Here is a 22,077-nt window from a genome sequence, read left to right as displayed (position 1 = left end):
TATTGCCATGAATTTTGCCCTGGAGGCAGCAATGCAGAGAGGTCACTAGCTGGCACAGCCACAAGTCATCAAACCTGGCCTTAACCCTCACCTTAACCACACTGGTAACCCTAATGTCTTACCCTAAACCTTAAATGAAGACCAAAAAATTAAAAGCTGGCTCATCTAACGGTAGTTGCTCAGTTCGGCCTACCACCGTCAACCTGCCACACACACACATCTCGTACTGGAAAACAGCAGCACTGGAAAATTGGAAAATCACAAGGAGTGTGAAAAAGAGAAGGCTTTGCTTCTCAAGGCTGACAGCAACTATTAGAGGATGATTCACATCCAGTTGTTGAGATGCTGACAGCTCTCTCCCTCCTTCCTCCCTTTCCACCCCTCCAGCAGAGAGAAAGGACAGCAGTGTGTATGAGGTGGCCGGGGTGCGTGGCGAGGGTTCGGAAGAAGAGATGACGGGAGGGGCGATGGCGACTGCGCCAGTGGAGGAGGGGGGATCGCCACGAGCAAACGCCGCAGTAACGACCTTCAGGTTCATCATGAAGCAAAGCTACATCTGTGCTCTCATCGCAATGATGGTGAGTCGTGTGTGTGTGTGTGTGTCCGTTATGTCTGTCAGATGAGCAAGGAACAGTCTGCCTTTTCAGTCCCAGACGACGGCGGGGGCTTCAGGATACACATATGCTCACACAGCTTCCCGGTGGCCAATCTAGTAATTAGTGGTGACAGCTTAAAGCCAGCCCCTGTGGACCCTGGGTAATGTGTACCATGTAGTTCCCAAGCTTATATTGGACTTCAGAGAGCAGCAGGGTCGGGGTAGGGCTAGGGGGTGCTCCTATTGTTTTACCTTATACACCGCAGAATAGATGTATGTTCTTTCTCCATTGGTAGTTAGTTAATAGAGCCCTGCTGAGGACCCTGGAAGGTTGAAAGGTGGTGGTGGGGGTGGATGTGTAGAAGGCTTCCCTCTCTCTAGAAACAACTCTGCACTCTGTTTTTCATATGTCTCAGATCACTTCATTTGATCTGCTGTTTAAAGGATATTGAGTAACCAGTCTAGGCCACCGGCTGATCTCCCCTTCTCCCCTTCCCTCCCTCCCTCTCCAGGCGTGGAGTATCACCTATGTGAGTTGGCTGACCTTTGTGTTCCTCATCTGGTCGTGCACGCTGTGGATGGTGCGTGACCGACGCAAGTACGCCATGATCACGTCCCCCTTCATGGTGTTCTATGGGAACCTGTTGATCATCCTCCAGTACATCTGGAGCTTCGAGATCCTCCACCCCGTGCCTGGGCTCTTCTTAAAGAAAGAGGTGCCCTTCCGGGAACTGGGCTCCAAGATGCTGTGTCTGCTGAGTTTCTGGCTGCTGCTGAGACAGGCATTGACAGAGAGGAAGGAGAGCCAGAGAGAAGAGGTGCTATTGGACATCAGGGTCATCCATGCCCACAAGAACGGTGAGTCTGTCAGTCTGTCAGTCAGTCAATCAGCCAGTCCGTCTGTTCGTCTGTCCCTCTGTCTGTTGGTCTGTCAGTCAGTCATTCTGTCTGTCTGTCTGTCTGGCCATCTGTTTGTCTGTCAGTCCGTCTGTTCATTCGTCTGTTCGTCTGTCTGTCCATCTGTTTGTTAGTCAGTTTGTCCGTCAGTCCATCTGTCTGTCCGTCTGTTCGTCTGTCTGTCTGTATGTCTGTCTGAGAGTTCCTGGTGAGAGTAGGTACAGTTCTAGATGAAGGCATGTAATGCAAACTTTCACATACATCTCCAGTTGACATCAATTCATGATATAAACCAAATATGTCTTGAATTAGGATTCTACTCTATGTGAATAACCTCACAGGTGTCAAGAAAGACAATCATTAAAAAAAAGCTTGACAAAATGGAGAAAAAAATTATATTTAGACGTAGCTGTGTTAGCTTATCCCTCTGTTGTCATTGTGGCTGTTGTCGTTGTTTCAGCTCTTCCCTCCCCTGTGTTTCCTACAGAGAAAGAGGAGGAGGTGGATGAGAGCGGTGGCCACAGGGAGATGATGCAGGTGCTAGGCAACACGCTCACGGCCATGCTGAACAAGTACTGGATCTACATCTGCGCCGGCATGTTCTTCTTCGTCAGCTTCCAGGGACGCATCGTCATGTACAAGATCATCTACATGATGCTGCTCCTCTTCTGCGTGGCCTGCTACCAGGTACTGTTACTGTGGGCTTACTGTACCTTCCCCTCTGGCTGGCTCTGTGCAGGTTTTTGATCTAACCCAGCTCTTATGGGACTTTTCCTTTGGTTCCGCACTACTGGGGGAAACTAAATCACTTGCACTCCACATTCACCATTTCTGTACTACACATACTACAAATAGTGAATGGTCCTATGAAGGTATATATAGGATTGTGTTTTTGGAATATAAGTCGGTTTGTAAAAGCCTACCTCTCTGGTCATCAGGTGCACTATGAGTGGTGGAGGAGGATGCTGAAGTACTTCTGGATGTCTGTGGTGTTCTACACCATGCTGGTCCTCATCCTGGTCTACACCTTCCAGTTTGACTCCTCCATCCACGTCTGGTCCAACATGACAGGCATGAGCAAAGACAAGTGAGTAGAGAGAGAGAGAGAGAGAGAGAGGGGGGGGAGAGAGAGAGAGAGAGAGAGAGAGAGAGAGAGAGAGAGAGAGAGACACACACCTGTTTGTGAATGTGTGGGTGTATGTGGGTGTATGTGTCTTTACCACCATTCCGTGTTAACCACTCTCCTCCCCCTGTCTCTCTCTCCTCCCCTGTCTCTCCCTCCTCCCCCTGTCTCTCCCTCCTCTCCCTGTCTCTCCCTTCTCCCCCTGTCTCTCCCTCCTCACCCTGTCTCTCCCTCCTCCCCCTGTCTCTCCCTCCTCTCCCTGTCTCTCCCTCCTCTCCCCGTCTCTCCCTTCTCCCCCTGTCTCTCCCTCCTCCCCCTGTCTCTCCCTCCTCCCACTGTCTCTCCCTCCTCCTCCTGTCTCTCCCTCCTCTCCCTGTCTCTCCCTGTCTCTCCCTCCTCTACTTGTCTCTCCCTCCTCTCCCCGTCTCTCCCTTCTCCCCTGTCTCTCCATCCTCCCCCTGTCTCTTCCTCCTCCCCTGTCTCTCCCTCCTCCCCCTGTCTCTCCCTCCTCCCCCTTTCTCTCCCTCCTCCCCCTGTCTATTCCTCCTCCCCCTGTCTCTCCCTCCTCTCCCTGTCTCTCCCTGTCTCTCCCTCCTCTCCCTGTCTCTCCCTCCTCTCCCTGTCTCTCCCTCCTCTCCCTGTCTCTCCCTGTCTCTCCCTCCTCTCCCTGTCTCTCCCTCCTCCCCCATTCTCTCCCTCCTCTCCCTGTCTCTCCCTGTCTCTCCCTGTGTAGACTGGAGGACCTGGGCCTGGAGAAGTTCTCTGTCCCGGCTCTGTTCATGCGGATCTTCATCCCCACCTCCTTCCTGTTGGTCTGCATCCTCCACCTGCACTACTTCCACCAGCACTTCCTCCTGCTCACTGACATCAAGACGGTGGCCGACAAACAGAAGAGCACAATCACTAGGTGGGTCTCACACATAGACTTAGATAGACATAGCATCATTGTATCTGTCCCATTATGACAGTGAGAGCATGGGCAGTGCCACTGAGGCTATATCCATTTTGAAGTAGTCCATTTTCTTCTTCTACTACTTCTAGGAGTTGGTAAACAAACTGAAAGGGTGCGTATTGCCACCTAGAGTGTATTGTTTGTATCAGTTATAAAGCCACGGTTGGCAATTTACTGCCAGCTAAAGTTATGGAATGATTCCTCACTAGTGACCTGGATGGAATTATGTGACCCTTCCTTAACCCATAGGAAGTCCCACCCAGTTGACTATTTCAACATGAAAGTCCTCAATGGCGCTGCCCATGCTATGACAGGCTTTTGGGCACTAGAGTCTATCTCTATGATGTGGGTCTGGAAAGTAAGGTTTGACTCTCCAGCAGTGTCAATGGAATAGCTCGTTTTCCCACCTGATCCCACTGAGACCACTAAGTCTCGCAGAATTCAAAATGATTTGACCAAGGGTCACTCCACCCCATGATCAATCAACTCAACAGGTATTTCCAAGCTCTAATTCAATCCATATCCGTGCTATTTTTCTTCAACAAATGTGTCATATTTGAAGCAAACCTGGTACGAGTGAATTCTGACAATGGATGGTAGTTTTCCAAATCAGATACACTTGAAGTGATTGCCCGCAGATGCCTTTTTAGCTATACAACTTCTCATGATCCCAATTGACACATAAAAATAACTACAATACAATTTCACTGTATCAGCAATTTTGCCTGGATGGTATATTCTGTACGAGCCTCAAATTGAATTAAAACTGTCCACACTGTCCCGCAAGGGTTTCCTTTAATTGATGTGTGAAATCTACCATGGCTATCCATTCTCCATGCCCCTACTGGCTGGCAGTTGAACTGTAACCCCCCTTTCTCTTTGTCTGCTCGTGTTCAAACCTTTACTTGTTGCCTGTTGTACCCTTAGCTTTAGGGCATACACACACAAACATACACACACACAAACATACACACACAAACATACACACACACACACACACACACACACAAACTTACACAAGCCCTCACAATGGAAAGCTAAGCAAAGCTGGCCTTAACCTTCAAAATATGTTATCATTCACCTTCTCTATCATCAAAACATCTCTAATTATTTCAATAGTGTTAGTTGTCCATAAGGGATTCTAAGTACATACCATGTTTTCCCTCATTGTGGAGGGAAAACAGCCCATAGTTCAGGATGACTAAGTGGTGCCTTGCTGCTTCAGACATTAGCTGCTTGCCTGGGCAAGCCTTCTGTTTTACTGTATAGCCTCCCTAGTCTTTCACTCTGACCCATTTCCATCTAACTCTAACATGGTGTCAAGTTAAAACACTAACCACACACCTCTGAACTGTGTTTTAAGTGTATCACTGCACAAGGTGCAAGTATGGGTGGAATGCAATGCAATGTCATCACATAATCTTTTATTGAAAGCATATTTTGATTTGGGAGATTGCGAGTGAATGGTAAATGAGCTCTCCATAAGTTGGAATCATTTTTAAGGTACAGAACAGTACAGAACTTGTCAGATGTTAAGAGAAGGAAAAGGCCTATGGACTGGATAGGTATCTCTGTTGTTTACACCTGTCACTTTGAGATCAGTGGTCATGAAGGGAAGGAGACAGAACAAGTACTCTCTTGATAACTACAGGGATCCAGCCTGACGGTCTCTCCCATAGAACTAGAATTAGAGGCTTTGTCCATTCTAGTAATTCTGTTTCTATTCTGGTCCTGCGTGGCTCAGTTAATAGAGCATGGCCGATTGCAATGCCAATTATCCTGAGTTTGATTCCCGCTAGGGACACCTAAACAAAAAATGTATGCATGCTTTGGATAAACATTTCAGATAAATATATATATGTGTATATATACAGTACCAGTGAAAAGTTTGGACTATTTTTTTCTTTATTTTTCTTATTGTGTACATTGTAGAATAATAGTGAAGACATCATAACTATGAAACAACACATGGAATCAGGTAGTAACCAAAAAAGTGTTAAACAAATCTAAATATATTTTAGATTCTTCAAAGTAGCCACCCTTTGCCTTGATGACAGCTTGCACACGCTTGGCCGTCTCTCAACCAGCTTCACCTGGAATGATTTTCCAACAGGCTTGAAGGAGTTCCCACATATGCTGAGCACTTGTTGGCTGCTTTCCCTTCAATCTGCAGTCCAACTCAATCCAAACCATCTCATTTGGGTTGAGGTTGGGTGATTGTGGGTGCCAGATCATCTGATGCAGCACTCCATCCCTCTCCTTCTTGGAGAAGAATCTCAAATATAAATATATTTTGATTTGTTTAACACTTTTTGGTTTCTACATGATTCCATATGTGATATTTCATAGTTTTGATGTCTTAACTATTATTCTACAATGTAGAACATAGTAAAAATATAGAAAACCCCTTGAATGAGTAGGTGTGTCCAAGCTTTTGACTGGTACTATATATATATATATATATATGTGTATATATATATGTGTATATACAGTGATGCAAAAAAGTATTTAGTCAAGTTCTCCCACTTAAAAAGATGAAAGAGGCCTGTAATTTTCATCATAGGTACACTTCAACTATGACAGACAAAATGAAAAAAAAAATCCAGAAAATCACATTGTAGGATTTTTAATGAATTTATTTGCAAACTATGGTGGAAATAAGTATTTGGTCAATAACAAAAGTTTATCTCAATACTTTGTTATATACCCTTTGTTGGCAATGACAGAGGTCAAACGTTTTCTGTAAGTCTTCACAAGGTTTTCACATACTGTTGCTGGTATTTTGGCCCATTCCTCCATGCAGATCTCCTCTAGAGCAGTGATGTTTTGCTGGGCAACACGGACTTTCAACTCCCTCCAAAGATTTTCTATGGGGTTGAGATCTGGAGACTGGCTAGGCCACTCCAGGACCTTGAAATGCTTCTTACGAAGCCACTCCTTCGTTGCCCGGGCGGTATGTTTGGGATCATTGTCATGCTGAAAGACCCAGCCACGTTTCATCTTCAATGCCCTTGCTGATAGAAGGAGGTTTTCACTCAAAATCTCACGATACATGGCCCCATTCACACTTTCCTTTACACGGATCAGTCGTCCTGGTCCCTTTGCAGAAAAACAGCCCCAAAGCATGATGTTTCCACCCCCATGCTTCACAGTAGATATGGTGTTCTTTGGATGCAACTCAGCATTCTTTGTCCTCCAAACACGACGAGTTGAGTTTTTACCAAAAAGTTATATTTTGGTTTCATCTGACCATATGACATTCTCCCAATCTTCTTCTGGATCATCCAAATGCTCTCTAGCAAACTTCAGACGGGCCTGGACATGCACTGGCTTAAGCAGGGGGACACGTCTGGCACTGCAGGATTTGAGTCCCTGGCGGCGTAGTGTGTTACTGATGGTAGGCTTTGTTACTTTGGTCCCAGCTTTCTGCAGGTCATTCAATAGGTCCCCCCGTGTGGTTCTGGGATTTTTGCTCACCGTTCTTGTGATCATTTTGACACCACGGGGTGAGATCTTGCGTGGAGCCCCAGATCGAGGGAGATTATCAGTGGTCTTGTATGTCTTCCATTTCCTAATAATTGCTCCCACAGTTGATTTCTTCAAAACAAGCTGCTTACCTATTGCAGATTCAGTCTTCCCAGCCTGGTGCAGGTCTACAATTTTGTTTCTGGTGTCCTTTGACAGCTCTTTGGTCTTGGCCATAGTGGAGTTTGGAGTGTGACTGTTTGAGGTTGTGGACAGGTGTCTTTTATACTGATAACAAGTTCAAACAGGTGCCATTAATACAGGTAACGAGTGGAGGACAGAGGAGCCTCTTAAAGAAGAAGTTACAGGTCTGTGAGAGCCAGAAATCTTGCTTGTTTGTAGGTGACCAAATACTTATTTTCCACCATAATTTGCAAATAAATTCATTCTAAATCCTACAATGTGATTTTCTGGATTTTCTTTTCTCATTTTGTCTGTCATAGTTGAAGTGTACCTATGATGAAAATTACAGGCCTCTCTCATCTTTTTAAATGGGAGAACTTGCACAATATATATATATATTATTGTTATTTTCTATTCTCCATTCCCAGGCTGGTGCACCTAGATGGCAGTCTGGCAGACATCTCTCTGATCAAACCCACCCTCACTGTGACCACCAAAGAGGAGGAGGCTGGGGAGAAGGTGCAGCTGGAAGAGGAGGATAAGAAGGAGGTGAATAGAAGATATGAGGAGGAGGAGGAGATGAGAAGGTATGAAGAACCACTGGAGTACTGCAGCAAGACGGAGAGCTACCCCTGCCCCCCCAAAGCACAACCAGAGTCTCCGGTCGATGAGATGTCAGGTACAGACAGACTCACACAGACATGCACATGCCACACATGCACAGGGATAACAAATAAACCTTTTGTGAATATCACAAAATGTTGGATCAGTTTGCAAGCACCTTCAATCTTCCAATAAAAGTTGATGTATCTCATTCAGAAGCCTTCATATAAAATAATTTATCACCTGGAATAATTTGATAAGTAAACATTGTACGTTGGCGGGGGTAACCTATTAAACAGTTGATATGTTTTGATTTTGACGTATCCCGCTAGGTAATCCGTATGAATAATTTGCCAAGTACATAGACTTTGTATTTTGTTGGAGTGTAATAAAATAATTGATGAGATGTGATTGTGACATATCCCAATACGCTAGGGCTTTATTGGAGTGACGTGAATCAGGCACGGACAGAGAGGAAGACAGTAAACAGATGGGAATGAAATTGTCTAGACTTGTTTGATGAACTAACAGGCTTGGAAGCCGTGTTTAGTCAGAGCCATGTACCTCTAGGATGTATCATTGTATTATGGTACCCTGAATACACCTTTTTCTCCGAGGTATTTTCTCATAGGTTCTCATTATTGTTACACTGTGCTTTATGCAATAGCCAAACGCTACGTTGCTAGCCATAGTAAGTATGGAGGATTTGGGTTGTGGATCTCCCATACAGTGGAGAGACTACATGTCATCTAATTCTCTAGTAGTCTTTTCCGAGTGAATGGTGTGTTAATTTGATGCTGTCTAACTTCATTTGGCTTTGATTGTCTAGTGAGTGAGAAGAATTCTTCCTCTGTTTGACAGTGTGTTTAGTTTATTATAATTCCATTAGCCACTACACATGCAGCAGCTACTCATCCTGGGGTCAACATAAAACGTACAAATACATGACAAAGTACAGCGCAGTAATAGACAAAAGGTTTTTCTTTATTTGTACTATTTTCTACATTTGTAGAATAATAGTGAAGACATCAAAACTATTAAATAACAGATATGAAAATATGTAGCAACCACAAAAGTGTTAAACAAATGAAAATATATTTCAGATTCTTCAATGTAGCCACGCTTTGCCTTGATGGGAGCTTTGCACACTCTTGGCATTCTCTTAACCAGCTTCACCTGGAATGCTTTTCCAAAATGTCGTCAAGGAGTTCCCATATATGCTGAGCACTTGTTGGCTGCTTTTCCTTTACTCTGCAGTCCAACTCATCCCAAACCATCTCAATTGGGTAGAGTACAGGGGATTGTGGAGGCCAGGTGTCGCACAGCCAGGAGTGGTGGTTGCGGAGTCAAGCGCAGAGAGCAGAGGAAAATGGTGGAAACCGAACGTATCCACAATTAACGCCAAAAACAACAGGCGAAGACAAAAGTGTCCAACCCAAAACTGGGTACAAACAGACAGGGAACACAACACACAACCAACCTAGACTAACATAAAACAAGCCCACACAAAAGCAGGCGGGCCTAACAGGCTTAAATAGTCCTGAACAAAAACTCAAACAAGAAACAGGTGTAACCAATAAGACATAACAAACAGAAAAGGAAAAGGGGATCGGTGGCAGCTAGTAGACTGGCGACGACGACCGCCGAGCGCCGCCCGAACAGGCAGGGGAGCCACCTTAGGTGGAAGTCGTGACCCCAGGTCACTCCATCACTGTCCTTCTCGGTTTAATAGTCCTTACACAGCCTGGAGGTGTGTTGGGTCATTGTCATTTTGAAAAACAAATGATAGTATGCTTCATGGTGGGAACAACACATGCGGAGATCATCCGTTCACCTACTTTGCGTCTCAGAAACACAACCAAAAATCTCAAATTTGGACTCATCAGACCAAAGGACAGATTTCCACCGGTCTTATGTCCATTGCTCGTGTTTCTTGGCCCAAGCAAGTCCTGTTCTTATTGGTGTCCTTGAGTAGTGGTTTCTTTGCAGCAATTCGACCATGAAGGCCTGATTCACACAGTCTCCTCTGAACAGTTGATGTTGATATGTGTCTGTTACTTGAACTCTGTGAAGCATTTATTTGGGCTGCAATTTCTGAGGCTGGTAACTCTAATGAACTTATCCTCTGCAGCAGAGGTAACTCTGGGTCTTCCTTTCCTGCGGCGATCCTCATGAGAGCCAGTTTCATCATAGCGCTTTATGGTTTTTGCGACTGCACTTGAAGAAACTTTCAATGTTCTTGACATTTTCTGGATTGACTGACCTTCATGTCTTAAAGTAATGATGGACTGTCGTTTCTCTTTGCTTATTTGAGCTGTTCTTGCCATAATATGGACTTGATCTTTTACCAAATAGGGCTATCTTCTGTATACCACCCCTACCTTGTCACAACACAACTGATTGGCTCAAACGCATTAAGAAGGAAACAAATTCCACAAATTAACTTTTAACGAGGCACACCTGTTAATTGAAAAGTATTCATCAAGCTACTTTGAAGAATCTCAAATATTTGAGATTTGTTTAACACTTTTTTGGTTACTACATGATTCCATATGTGTTATTTCATAGTGTTGATGTCTTCACTATTATTCTACTATGTAGAAAATTGTAAAAATAAAGAAAAACCCTTGAATGAGTAGGTGTGTCCAAACTTTTGACTGGTACTATATATATAGTTTGAACACACCTACTCATTCAAGGGTTTTTCTGTATATATATATATAAATATTCTTATATACAGTTAAATTCGAATTTTTCAGTAAAATGCCTTCGATAAATGATTGTTATGGTCGGTGTCGATCATTTTCAGTTTATTGACCCAGCTCTAGTGTGTGTGTGTGTGTGTGTGTGTGTGTGTGTGTGTGTGTGTGTGTGTGTGTGTGTGTGTCTGTGTCTGTGTGTGTGAGTATGTGTGTGTGAGTATGTGTGTGTGTCTGAACCCTGACGCTGTCTCAGAGTCTTTACAGAACACTGCTTGGGCTGTTCAACATCTGCTTCCTGCTGATGTAAGAATGAATTTGAATATGTTAAAGGTGTTTGTGTGTGTGGGTGTGTTTGTGATGACACACACTGCCACAGTTCCCAGAATGTGCCGAAGTCTACTCAGCCCAGTCTCACATAACCGAGGGGAGTAAATCACACGTACAAGTGACACAAGTGTGTCTGTCAGAGGTGTCCGTGTGATTTACCACTGTCTGCTCCTGTTATGAAGACACTGATCATATCTGCCCTGCTGTTAGCTATCAGAGAGTTGGATCTGAAAAGGTTTGCTTGTGGTTGTGAAAGGGTATTGCAAGGTTAGATGAGAGTATCACTTGTTTGTAAAGCATCATGCCAGATGACACTCTATACTGACTATTGAGAACTGAGTGATCTTTCCATGTTGTTCGCCATCCACCACCATTCAAATTGAACAGCACCCTCTAGTGGTATTCTGGCTCACTGTCTAATGCTCTGCACTTGGAACGGGGTCAAAATCAAATCAAATGTATTTATATAGCCCTTCATACATCAGCTGATATCTCAAAGTGCTGTACAGAAACCCAGCCTAAAACCCCAAACAGCAAGCAATGCAGGTGTAGGAGCACGGTGGCTAGGAAAAACTCCCTAGAAAGGCCAAAACCTAGGAAGAAACCTAGAGAGGAACCAGGCTATGTGGGGTGACCAGTCCTCTTCTGGCTGTGCCGGGTGGAGATTATAACAGAACATGGCCAAGATGTTCAAATGTTCATAAATGACAAGCATGGTCGTATAATAATAAGGCAGAACAGTTGAAACTGGAGCAGCAGCACGGTCAGGTGGACTGGGGACAGCAAGGAGTCATCATGTCAGGTAGTCCTGGGGCATGGTCCTAGGGCTCAGGTCCTCCGAGAGAGAGAAAGAAAGAGAGAATTAGAGAGAGCATATGTGGGGTGGCCAGTCCTCTTCTGGCTGTGCCGGGTGGAGATTATAACAGAACATGGCCAAGATGTTCAAATGTTCATAAATTCATAAATGAGCTGGCGCCGACAGAGATGGCCGCCTCGCTTTGCGTTCCTAGGAAACTATGCAGTTTTTTGTTTTTTTACGCGTTATTTCTTACATTAGTACCCCAGGTCATCTTAGGTTTCATTACATACAGTCGAGAAGAACTACTGAATATAAGATCAGCGTCAACTCACCATCAGTACGACCAAGAATATGTTTTCCGCGACGCGGATCCTGTGTTCTGCCTTACAAACAGGACAACGGAATGGATCGCATGCAGCGACCCGAGGAAACGACTCCGAAAAAGAGGGAAACGTAGCGGTCTTCTGGTCAGACTTCGGACAAGGGCACATCACGCACCACTCCCCAGCATACTTCTTGCCAATGTCCAGTCTCTTGACAACAAGGTTGATGAAATCCGAGCAAGGGTAGCATTCCAGAGGGACATCAGAGACTGCAACGTTCTCTGCTTCACGGAAACATGGCTTACTGGGAAGACGCTATCCGATGCGGTGCAGCCAACGGGTTTCTCCACGCATCGCGCCGACAGAAACAAACATCTTTCTGGTAAGAAGAGCGGCGGGGGCGTATGCCTCATGACTAACGAGACATGGTGTGATGAAGGAAACATACAGGAACTCAAATCCTTCTGTTCACCTGATTTAGAATTCCTCACAATCAAATGTAGACCGCATTATCTTCCAAGAGAATTCTCTTCGATTATAATCACAGCCGTAAATATCCCCCCCCAAGCAGACACATCGATGGCTCTGAACGAACTTTATTTAACTCTTTGCAAACTGGAAACCATTTATCCGGAGGCTGCATTCATGGGGATTTTAACAAAGCTAATCTGAAAACAAGACTCCCTAAATTTTATCAGCATATCGATTGCGCAACCAGGGGTGGTAAAACCTTGGATCATTGTTACTCTAACTTCCGCGACGCATATAAGGCCCTGCCCCGCCCCCCTTTCGGAAAAGCTGACCACGACTCCATTTTGTTGATCCCTGCCTACAGGCAGAAACTTAAACAAGAGGCTCCCACGCTGAGGTCTGTCCAACGCTGGTCAGACCAAGCTGACTCCACACTCCAAGACTGCTTCCATCACGTGGACTGGGACATGTTTCGTATTGCGTCAGATAAAAATATTGACGAATACGCTGATTCGGTGTGCGAGTTCATTAGAACGTGCGTTGAAGATGTCGTTCCCATAGCAACGATAAAAACATTCCCTAACCAGAAACCGTGGATTGATGGCAGCATTCGCGTGAAACTGAAAGCGCGAACCACTGCTTTTAATCAGGGCAAGGTGTCTGGCAACATGACTGAATACAAACAGTGCAGCTATTCCCTCCGCAAGGCTATTAAACAAGCTAAGCGTCAGTACAGAGACAAAGTAGAATCTCAATTCAACGGCTCAGACACAAGAGGCATGTGGCAGGGTCTACAGTCAATCACGGACTACAAGAAGAAACCCAGCCCAGTCACGGACCAGGATGTCTTGCTCCCAGGCAGACTAAATAACTTTTTTGCCCGCTTTGAGGACAATACAGTGCCACTGACACGGCCTGCAACGAAAACATGCGGTCTCTCCTTCACTGCAGCCGAGGTGAGTAAGACATTTAAACGTGTTAACCCTCGCAAGGCTGCAGGCCCAGACGGCATCCCCAGCCGCGCCCTCAGAGCATGCGCAGACCAGCTGGCCGGTGTGTTTACGGACATATTCAATCAATCCCTATACCAGTCTGCTGTTCCCACATGCTTCAAGAGGGCCACCATTGTTCCTGTTCCCAAGAAAGCTAAGGTAACTGAGCTAAACGACTACCGCCCCGTAGCACTCACTTCCGTCATCATGAAGTGCTTTGAGAGACTAGTCAAGGACCATATCACCTCCACCCTACCTGACACCCTAGACCCACTCCAATTTGCTTACCGCCCAAATAGGTCCACAGACGATGCAATCTCAACCACACTGCACACTGCCCTAACCCACCTGGACAAGAGGAATACCTATGTGAGAATGCTGTTCATCGACTACAGCTCGGCATTCAACACCATAGTACCCTCCAAGCTCGTCATCAAGCTCGAGACCCTGGGTCTCGACCCGCCCTGTGCAACTGGGTACTGGACTTCCTGACGGGCCGCCCCCAGGTGGTGAGGGTAGGCAACAACATCTCCTCCCCGCTGATCCTCAACACGGGGCCCCACAAGGGTGCGTTCTGAGCCCTCTCCTGTACTCCCTGTTCACCCACGACTGCGTGGCCACGCACGCTCCAACTCAATCATCAAGTTTGCGGACGACACAACAGTGGTAGGCTTGATTACCAACAACGACGAGATGGCCTACAGGGAGGAGGTGAGGCCCTCGGAGTGTGGTGTCAGGAAAATAACCTCACACTCAACGTCAACAAAACTAAGGAGATGATTGTGGACTTCAGGAAACAGCAGAGGGAACACCCCTATCCACATCGACGGAACAGTAGTGGAGAGGGTAGCAAGTTTTAAGTTCCTCGGCATACACATCACAGACAAACTGAATTGGTCCACTCACACTGACAGCGTCGTGAAGAAGGCGCAGCAGCGCCTCTTCAACCTCAGGAGGCTGAAGAAATTCGGCTTGTCACCAAAAGCACTCACAAACTTCTACAGATGCACAATCGAGAGCATCCTGGCGGGCTGTATCACCGCCTGGTACGGCAACTGCTCCGCCCTCAACCGTAAGGCTCTCCAGAGGGTAGTGAGGTCTGCACAACGCATCACCGGGGGCAAACTACCTGCCCTCCAGGACACCTACACCACCCGATGTTACAGGAAGGCCATAAAGATCATCAAGGACATCAACCACCCGAACCACTGCCTGTTCACCCCGCTATCATCCAGAAGGCGAGGTCAGTACAGGTGCATCAAAGCTGGGACCGAGAGACTGAAAAACAGCTTCTATCTCAAGGCCATCAGACTGTTAAACAGCCACCACTAACATTGAGTGGCTGCTGCCAACACACTGTCATTGACACTGACCCAACTCCAGCCACTTTAATAATGGGAATTGATGGGAAATGATGTAAATATATCACTAGCCACTTTAAACAATGCTACCTTATATAATGCTACTTACCCTACATTATTAATCTCATATGCATACGTATATACTGTACTCTACATCATCGACTGCATCCTTATGTAATACATGTATCACTAGCCACTTTAACTATGCCACTTCGTTTACTTTGTCTACATACTCACCTCATATGTATATACTGTACTCGATACCATCTACTGTATGCTGCTCTGTACCATCACTCATTCATATATCCTTATGTACATATTCTTTATCCCCTTACACTGTGTATAAGACAGTAGTTTTAGAATTGTTAGTTAGATTACTTGTTGGTTATCACTGCATTGTCGGAACTAGAAGCACAAGCATTTCGCTACACTCGCATTAACATCTGCTAACCATGTGTATGTGACAAATAAATTTGATTTGATTTAATTTGATTTGACCAGCATGGTCAAATAATAATAAGGCAGAACAGTTGAAACTGGAGCAGCAGCACGGCCAGGTGGACTGGGGACAGCAAGGAGTCATCATGTCAGGTAGTCCTGGGGCATGGTCCTAGGGCTCAGGTCCTCCGAGAGAGAGAAAGAAAGAGAGAAGGAGAGATTTAGAGAACGCATACATAGATTCACACAGGACACCGAATAGGACAGGAGAAGTACTCCAGATATAACAAACTGACCCTAGACCCCCGACACATAAACTACTGCAGCATAAATACTGTAGGCTGAGACAGGAGGGGTCAGGAGACACTGTGGCCCCATCCGAGGACACCCCCGGACAGGGCCAAACAGGAAGGATATAACCCCACCCACTTTGCCAAAGCACAGCCCCCACACCACTAGAGGGATATCTTCAACCACCAACTTACCATCCTGAGACAAGGCTGAGTATAGCCCACAAAGATCTCCGCCATGGCACAACCCAAGGGGGGGCGCCAACCCAGACAGGATGACCACATCAGTGAATCAACCCACTCAGGTAACGCACCCCTTCCAGGGACGGCATGAGAGAGCCCCAGTAAGCCAGTGACTCAGCCCCTGTAATAGGGTTAGAGGCAGAGAATCCCAGTGGAAAGAGGGGAACCGGCCAGGCAGAGACAGCAAGGGCGGTTCGTTGCTCCAGAGCCTTTCTGTTCACCTTCCCACTCCTGGGCCAGACTACACTCAATCATATGACCCACTGAAGAGATGAGTCTTCAGTAAAGACTTAAAGGTTGAGACCGAGTTTGCGTCTCTGACATGGGTAGGCAGACCATTCCATAAAAATGGAGCTCTATAAGAGAAAGCCCTGCCTCCAGCTGTTTGCTTAGAAATTCTAGGGACAATTAGGAGGCCTGCGTCTTGTGACCGTAGCGTATGTGTAGGTATGTACGGCAGTACCAAATCAGAGAGATAGGTAGGAGCAAGCCCATGTAATGCTTTGTAGGTTAGCAGTAAAACCTTGAAATCAGCCCTTGCTTTGACAGGAAGCCAGTGTAGAGAGGCTAGCACTGGAGTAATATGATCAAATATTTTGGTTCTAGTCAGGATTCTAGCAGCCGTATTTAGCACCAACTGAAGTTTATTTAGTGCTTTATCCGGGTAGCCGGAAAGTAGAGCATTGCAGTAGTCTAACCTAGAAGTGACAAAAGCATGGATTAATTTTTCTGCATCATTTTTGGACAGAAAGTTTCTGATTTTTGCAATGTTACATAGATGGAAAAAAGCTGTCCTTGAAATGGTCTTGATATGTTCTTCAAAAGAGAGATCAGGGTCCAGAGTAACGCCGAGGTCCTTCACAGTTTTATTTGAGACGACTGTACAACCATTAAGATTAATTGTCAGATTCAACAGAAGATCTCTTTGTTTCTTGGGACCTAGAGCAAGCATCTCTGTTTTGTCCGAGTTTAAAAGTAGAACGTTTGCAGCCATCCACTTCCTTATGTCTGAAACACATGCTTCTAGCAAGGGCAATTTTGGGGCTTCACCATGTTTCATTGAAATGTACAGCTGTGTGTCATCCGCATAGCAGTGAAAGTTAACATTATGTTTTCGAATAACATCCCCAAGAGGTAAAATATATAGTGAAAACAATAGTGGTCCTAAAACGGAACCTTAAGGAACACCGAAATTTACAGTTGATTTGTCAGAGGACAAACCATTCACAGAGACAAACTGATATCTTTCCGACAGATAAGATCTAAACCAGGCCAGAACTTGTCCGTGTAGACCAATTTGGGTTTCCAATCTCTCAAAAGAATGTGGTGATCGATGGTATCAAAAGCAGCACTAAGGTCTAGGAGCACGAGGACAGATGCAGAGCCATTAAAATGTAATTTACCACCTTCACAAGTGCCGTCTCAGTGCTATGATGGGGTCTAAAACCAGACTGAAGCATTTCGTATACATTGTTTGTCTTCAGGAAGTCAGTAAGTTGCTGCGCAACAGCCTTTTCTAAAAATTTTGAGAGGAATGGAAGATTCGATATAGGCCGATAGTTTTTTATATTTTCTGGGTCAAGGTTTGGCTTTTTCAAGAGAGGCTTTATTACTGCCACTTTTAGTGAGTTTGGTACACATCCGGTGGATAGAGAGCCGTTTATTATGTTCAACATAGGAGGGCCAAGCACAGGAAGCAGCTCTTTCAGTAGTTTAGTTGGAATAGGGTCCAGTATGCAGCTTGAAGGTTTAGAGGCCATGATTATTTTCATCATTGTGTCAAGAGATATAGTACTAAAACACTTGAGCGTCTCTCTTGATCCTAGGTCCTGGGAGAGTTGTGCAGACTCAGGACAACTGAGCTTTGAAGGAATACGCAGATTTAAAGAGGAGTCCGTAATTTGCTTTCTAATAATCATAATCTTTTCCTCAAAGAAGTTCATGAATTTATCACTGCTAAAGTGAAAGTCATCCTCTCTTGGGGAATGCTGCTTTTTAGTTAGCTTTGCGACAGTATCAAAAAGGAATTTCGGATTGTTCTTATTTTCCTCAATTAAGTTAGAAAAATAGGATGATCGAGCAGCAGTAAGGGCTCTTCGATACTGCACGGTACTGTCTTTCCAAGCTAGTCGGAAGACGTCCAGTTTGGTGTAGTGCCATTTCCGTTCCAATTTTCTGGAAGCTTGCTTCAGAGCTCGGGTATTTTCTGTGTACCAGGGAGCTAGTTTCTTATGAGAAATGTTTTTAGTTTTTAGGGGTGCAACTGCACCTAGGGTATTGCGCAAGGTTAAATTGAGTTCCTCAGTTAGGTGGTTAACTGATTTTTGTCCCCTGGTGTCCTTGGGTAGACAGAGGGAATCTGGAAGGACATCAAGGAATCTTTGTGTTGTCTGTGAATGTATAGCACGACTTTTGATGTTCCTTGGTTGGGGTCTGAGCAGATTATTTGTTGCAATTGCAAACGTAATAAAATAGTGGTCCGATAGTCCAGGATTATGAGGAAAAACATTAAGATCCACAACATTTATTCCATGGGACAAAACTTGGTCCAGCGTATGACTGTGACAGTGAGTGGGTCCAGAGACATGTTGGACAAAACCCACTGAGTCGATGATGGCTCCGAAAGCCTTTTGGAGTGGGTCTGTGGACTTTTCCATGTGAATATTAAAGTCACCAAAGATTAGAATATTATCTGCTATGACTACAAGGTCCGATAGGAATTCAGGGAACTCAGTGAGGAACGCTGTATATGGCCCAGGAGGCCTGTAAACAGTAGCTATAAAAAGTGATTGAGTAGACTGCATAGATTTCATGACTAGAAGCTCAAAAGACGAAAAAGTCAACATGTTTTTATTTTTAAATTGAAATTTGCTATCGTAAATGTTAGCAACACCTCCACCTTTGCGGGATGCACGGGGGATATGGTGTAGCCAGGAGGTGAGTCCTCATTTAACACAGTAAATTCATCAGGCTTAAGCCATGTTTCAGTCAGGCCAATCACATCAAGATTATGATCAGTGATTAGTTAATTGACTATAATTGCCTTTGAAGTAAGGGATCTAACATTAAGTAGCCCTATTTTGAGATGTGAGGTATCATGATCTCTTTCAATAATGACAGGAATGGAGGAGGTCTTTATCCTAGTGAGATTGCTAAGGCGAACACCGCCATGTTTAGTTTTGCCCAACCTAGGTCGAGGCACAGACACGGTCTCAATGGGGATAGCTGAGCTGACTACACTGACTGTGCTAGTGGCAGACTCCACTATGCTGGCAGGCTGGCTAACAGCCTGCTGCCTGGCCTGCACCCTATTTCATTGTGGAGCTAGAGGAGTTAGAGCCCTGTCTATGTTGGTAGATAAGATGAGAGCACCCCTCCAGCTAGGATGGAGTCCGTCACTCCTCAGCAGGTCAGGCTTGGTCCTGTTTGTGGGTGAGTCCCAGAAAGAGGGCCAATTATCTACAAATTCTATCTTTTGGGAGGGGCAGAAAACAGTTTTCAACCAGCGATTGAGTTGTGAGACTCTGCTGTAGAGCTCATCACTCCCCCGTCTGTGTACTGTAGGCAAGCGAGCTTTATGTCCCCATTTACAGAGTGATTTGTCTATGCCTTAATAATGCTTGACAATTGACTGTAAACAACCTCAGGTGAGCTCTTGAACAAAGTGTTTCCATTTCTACCCATTAACGTGAAGTGCTCTCTCTCTGTCTCTCTGTCTCTCTCTCTCTCTCTGTATCTCTCTGTCCCTCTCACTCTCTCTCTGCCGCTCTCTGTGTCTCTCCCTCTCTGTCGCTCTCTCTCTCTGTCTCCCTCTGGCTCTCTCTCTCTGTGTCTCTCTCTCTGTGTCTCTATCTCTGTGTCTTTCTCTCTCTGTCTCTCTACTCTGTGTGTGTCGATCTTTCTATCCTCTGTGTGTGTCGCACTCTCTCTCTCTGTGTGTCTCTGTCACTCTCTGTGTCTCTCTCTTTCTCTGTGTGTGTCTCTCTCTCTCTCGCTCTGTCTCTCTATCGCTCTGTCTCTCTCTCTCTGTAACGCTGTCTCTCTCTGTCTTTCTCTGTCTCTTTCTGTGTGACTCTGTGTGTGTCTCTCTCTCTCTGTTTTTCTCTCTCTGTGTCTCTCTCTCTGTGTGTCGCTCTCCCTCTCTGTGTGTGTCTCTCTGTCACTCTCTGTGTGTGTCTCTCTCTCTCTCTCTCTCTGTCTCTCTCTCTCTTTGTCTCTTTTTCTTTCTCTCTGTGTCTCTCTCTCTCTGTCTCTTTCTCTCTCTGTGTCTCTCTCACTCTCTGTGTGTCTCTCTCTGTCTCTCTCTCCCTCTCTCTGAGTCTCTCTCTCTCTGTCTCGCTCTCTCTGTCTCTCTCTCTCCCTCTCTCTGTGTCTCTCTCTCTCTCTCTGTCTCTCTCGCTCGCTCTCTCTCTCTCTATCTCTCTCGCTCTCTTTCTGTGTGTCTTTCCCACTCTCCCTCTCGCTGTATTGCTCTCTCTCTCACTATCTCTCTCTCACTGTCTCTCTCTCTCTCTCACTGTCTCTCTCTCTCTCTCTCTCTCTCTCTCTCTCTCTCTCTGTATCTCTCTTTCTCTATTTCTCTGTGTGTCTTTCCCACTCACCCACCTCTCCCAGACCTGAGGAGTAAGTGGTATCTGGTGGTGGACCGCCTCACGGTGCTCTTCCTCAAGTTCCTGCAGTACTTCCAGCAGCTGCAGCTGACTGTCTGGTGGCTCCTGGAGCTCCACATCATCAAGATTGTCTCCTCTTACATCCTCTGGGTCTCCATCAAAGAGGTGAGCCGACCTATTCAGCTGCTTTCTCACAAAGATTGCAATGAGAACACTAGCATGAGATGCTAACAGTCCTCACAATCACTGACTGTTAATCAATTGTGTGTGCACAGTCTCATCACTTCACACTTGATCTCTCTAAATGGTCTTCACATTGTAACAGACAACTCTCCCCCGCCATCAAAATAGGCTTTCAAGATCCCATGTATGGACAGTCACACTGTATTTTCAGAACACATACTTTGAGAACGTTAAGGTGTCTTTTGCATGAATCTGTTCTCCAGGTGTCTCTGTTCAACTACGTGTTCCTGGTGAGTTGGGCGTTCGCCCTGCCCTTCAGTCAGTTCAGGCCCCTGGCCTCCAGCGTCTGTACCGTCTGGACCTGTGTCATCATCGTCTGCAAGATGCTCTACCAACTCACCTCTATAAACCCCTCTACATACTCCAACAACTGCTCCATGGTGGGTTGGTGGAAAGGGGAAGTGGGTGTGTGTGGGTTTGTTGAAAGGGGGAGTGGGTGTGTGTGGGTTTGTGGAAAGGGGGAGTGGGTGTGTGTGGGTTTGTTGAAAGGGGGAGTGGGTGTGTGTGGGTTTGTGGAAAGGGGGAGTGGGTGTGTGTGGGTTTGTGGAAAGGGGGAGTGGGTGTGTGTGGGTTTGTGGAAAGGGGGAGTGGGTGTGTGTGGGTTTGTGGAAAGGGGGAGTGGGTGTGTATGTGTGCATGCTGTACAGTATGTTTAACTTCTGATCTTTCCTCAATATTTATCTCCTTTCTCTCTCGCTCTCTCCTTTCTCTCTCTCTCTCTCTCTCTCTCTCTCTCCTTTCTCTCTCTCTCTCTCTCTCTCTCCTTTCTCTCTCTCTCTCTCTCCTTTCTCTCTCTCTCCCTTCTCTCTCTCCTTTCTCTCTCTCTCCTTTCTCTCTCTCTCTCCTTTCTCTCTCTCTCCTTTCTCTCTTTCCTTTCTCTCTCTCTCTCTCTCTCCTTTCTCTCTCTCTCTCTCTCCTCTTGCTCTCTCCTCTTTGAGTGTCTCCTCTAGGGGGTAAATGACCTAAAACAGTCATTATACTCTGGTGTGTTGTGCTAGGCTGTACTAGTTCAGGGTGTTAATGACACTCCTTTCCTCTCGTCTGTAGCCTCTGAACTACACGGATGCCCAGAGGAGTGAGATGGCCCACTCCCTGCTCTACAGCGCCCCTGTGGACCCAGCCAACTGGGTGGGCCTCCGCAAGTTCTCCCCCCTACTGGAGAACCTGAGGGTGAGTGGAGGAGAGACGCTGCACTGGGAACCTGACTACACACACACACACATACAGTACACATAGAGGATAGCCTGTCTTTCTCACGTATACCTTCAACTACTGTAATTATGTTACATTATACACTAATATCATCTCCCGGTCATCCCTTCCAGTGTTCGAATGACATTTAACTCTTGGGGGTATCCTTGTAAACAGTGGGTTAGACCTATACTGGAAAATATATTTATGTCATTAACACTTACACTGTCATTTGAACCCTGTCCCCTTTATCTGTCCTATCTCCATCT

The 22,077-nt window shown here is 45.7% G+C and overlaps 1 protein-coding gene across 1 annotated transcript in view; it reads left to right on the top strand.

Annotated features, from left to right (window-relative positions):
- The window catches only part of LOC115131047 (piezo-type mechanosensitive ion channel component 2), a 203,641-nt gene that overhangs the window by 154,265 nt on the left and 27,299 nt on the right, over window positions 1–22,077 (top strand). The window contains exons 11-19 of the mRNA XM_065019418.1: window positions 388–578; window positions 1,108–1,453; window positions 1,980–2,179; window positions 2,431–2,579; window positions 3,349–3,522; window positions 7,644–7,894; window positions 20,379–20,539; window positions 20,821–20,997; window positions 21,665–21,787. Coding sequence (XP_064875490.1) covers window positions 388–578; window positions 1,108–1,453; window positions 1,980–2,179; window positions 2,431–2,579; window positions 3,349–3,522; window positions 7,644–7,894; window positions 20,379–20,539; window positions 20,821–20,997; window positions 21,665–21,787 — 1,772 coding nt within the window. The remainder of the gene's footprint in view (window positions 1–387; window positions 579–1,107; window positions 1,454–1,979; window positions 2,180–2,430; window positions 2,580–3,348; window positions 3,523–7,643; window positions 7,895–20,378; window positions 20,540–20,820; window positions 20,998–21,664; window positions 21,788–22,077) is intronic.

The sequence above is a fragment of the Oncorhynchus nerka genome, linkage group LG6 (genome assembly GCF_034236695.1).
Source record: "Oncorhynchus nerka isolate Pitt River linkage group LG6, Oner_Uvic_2.0, whole genome shotgun sequence".
NCBI classification, from domain to species: Eukaryota; Metazoa; Chordata; class Actinopteri; order Salmoniformes; family Salmonidae; genus Oncorhynchus; species Oncorhynchus nerka.
This window is presented reverse-complemented; position numbering and strand designations above follow the sequence as displayed.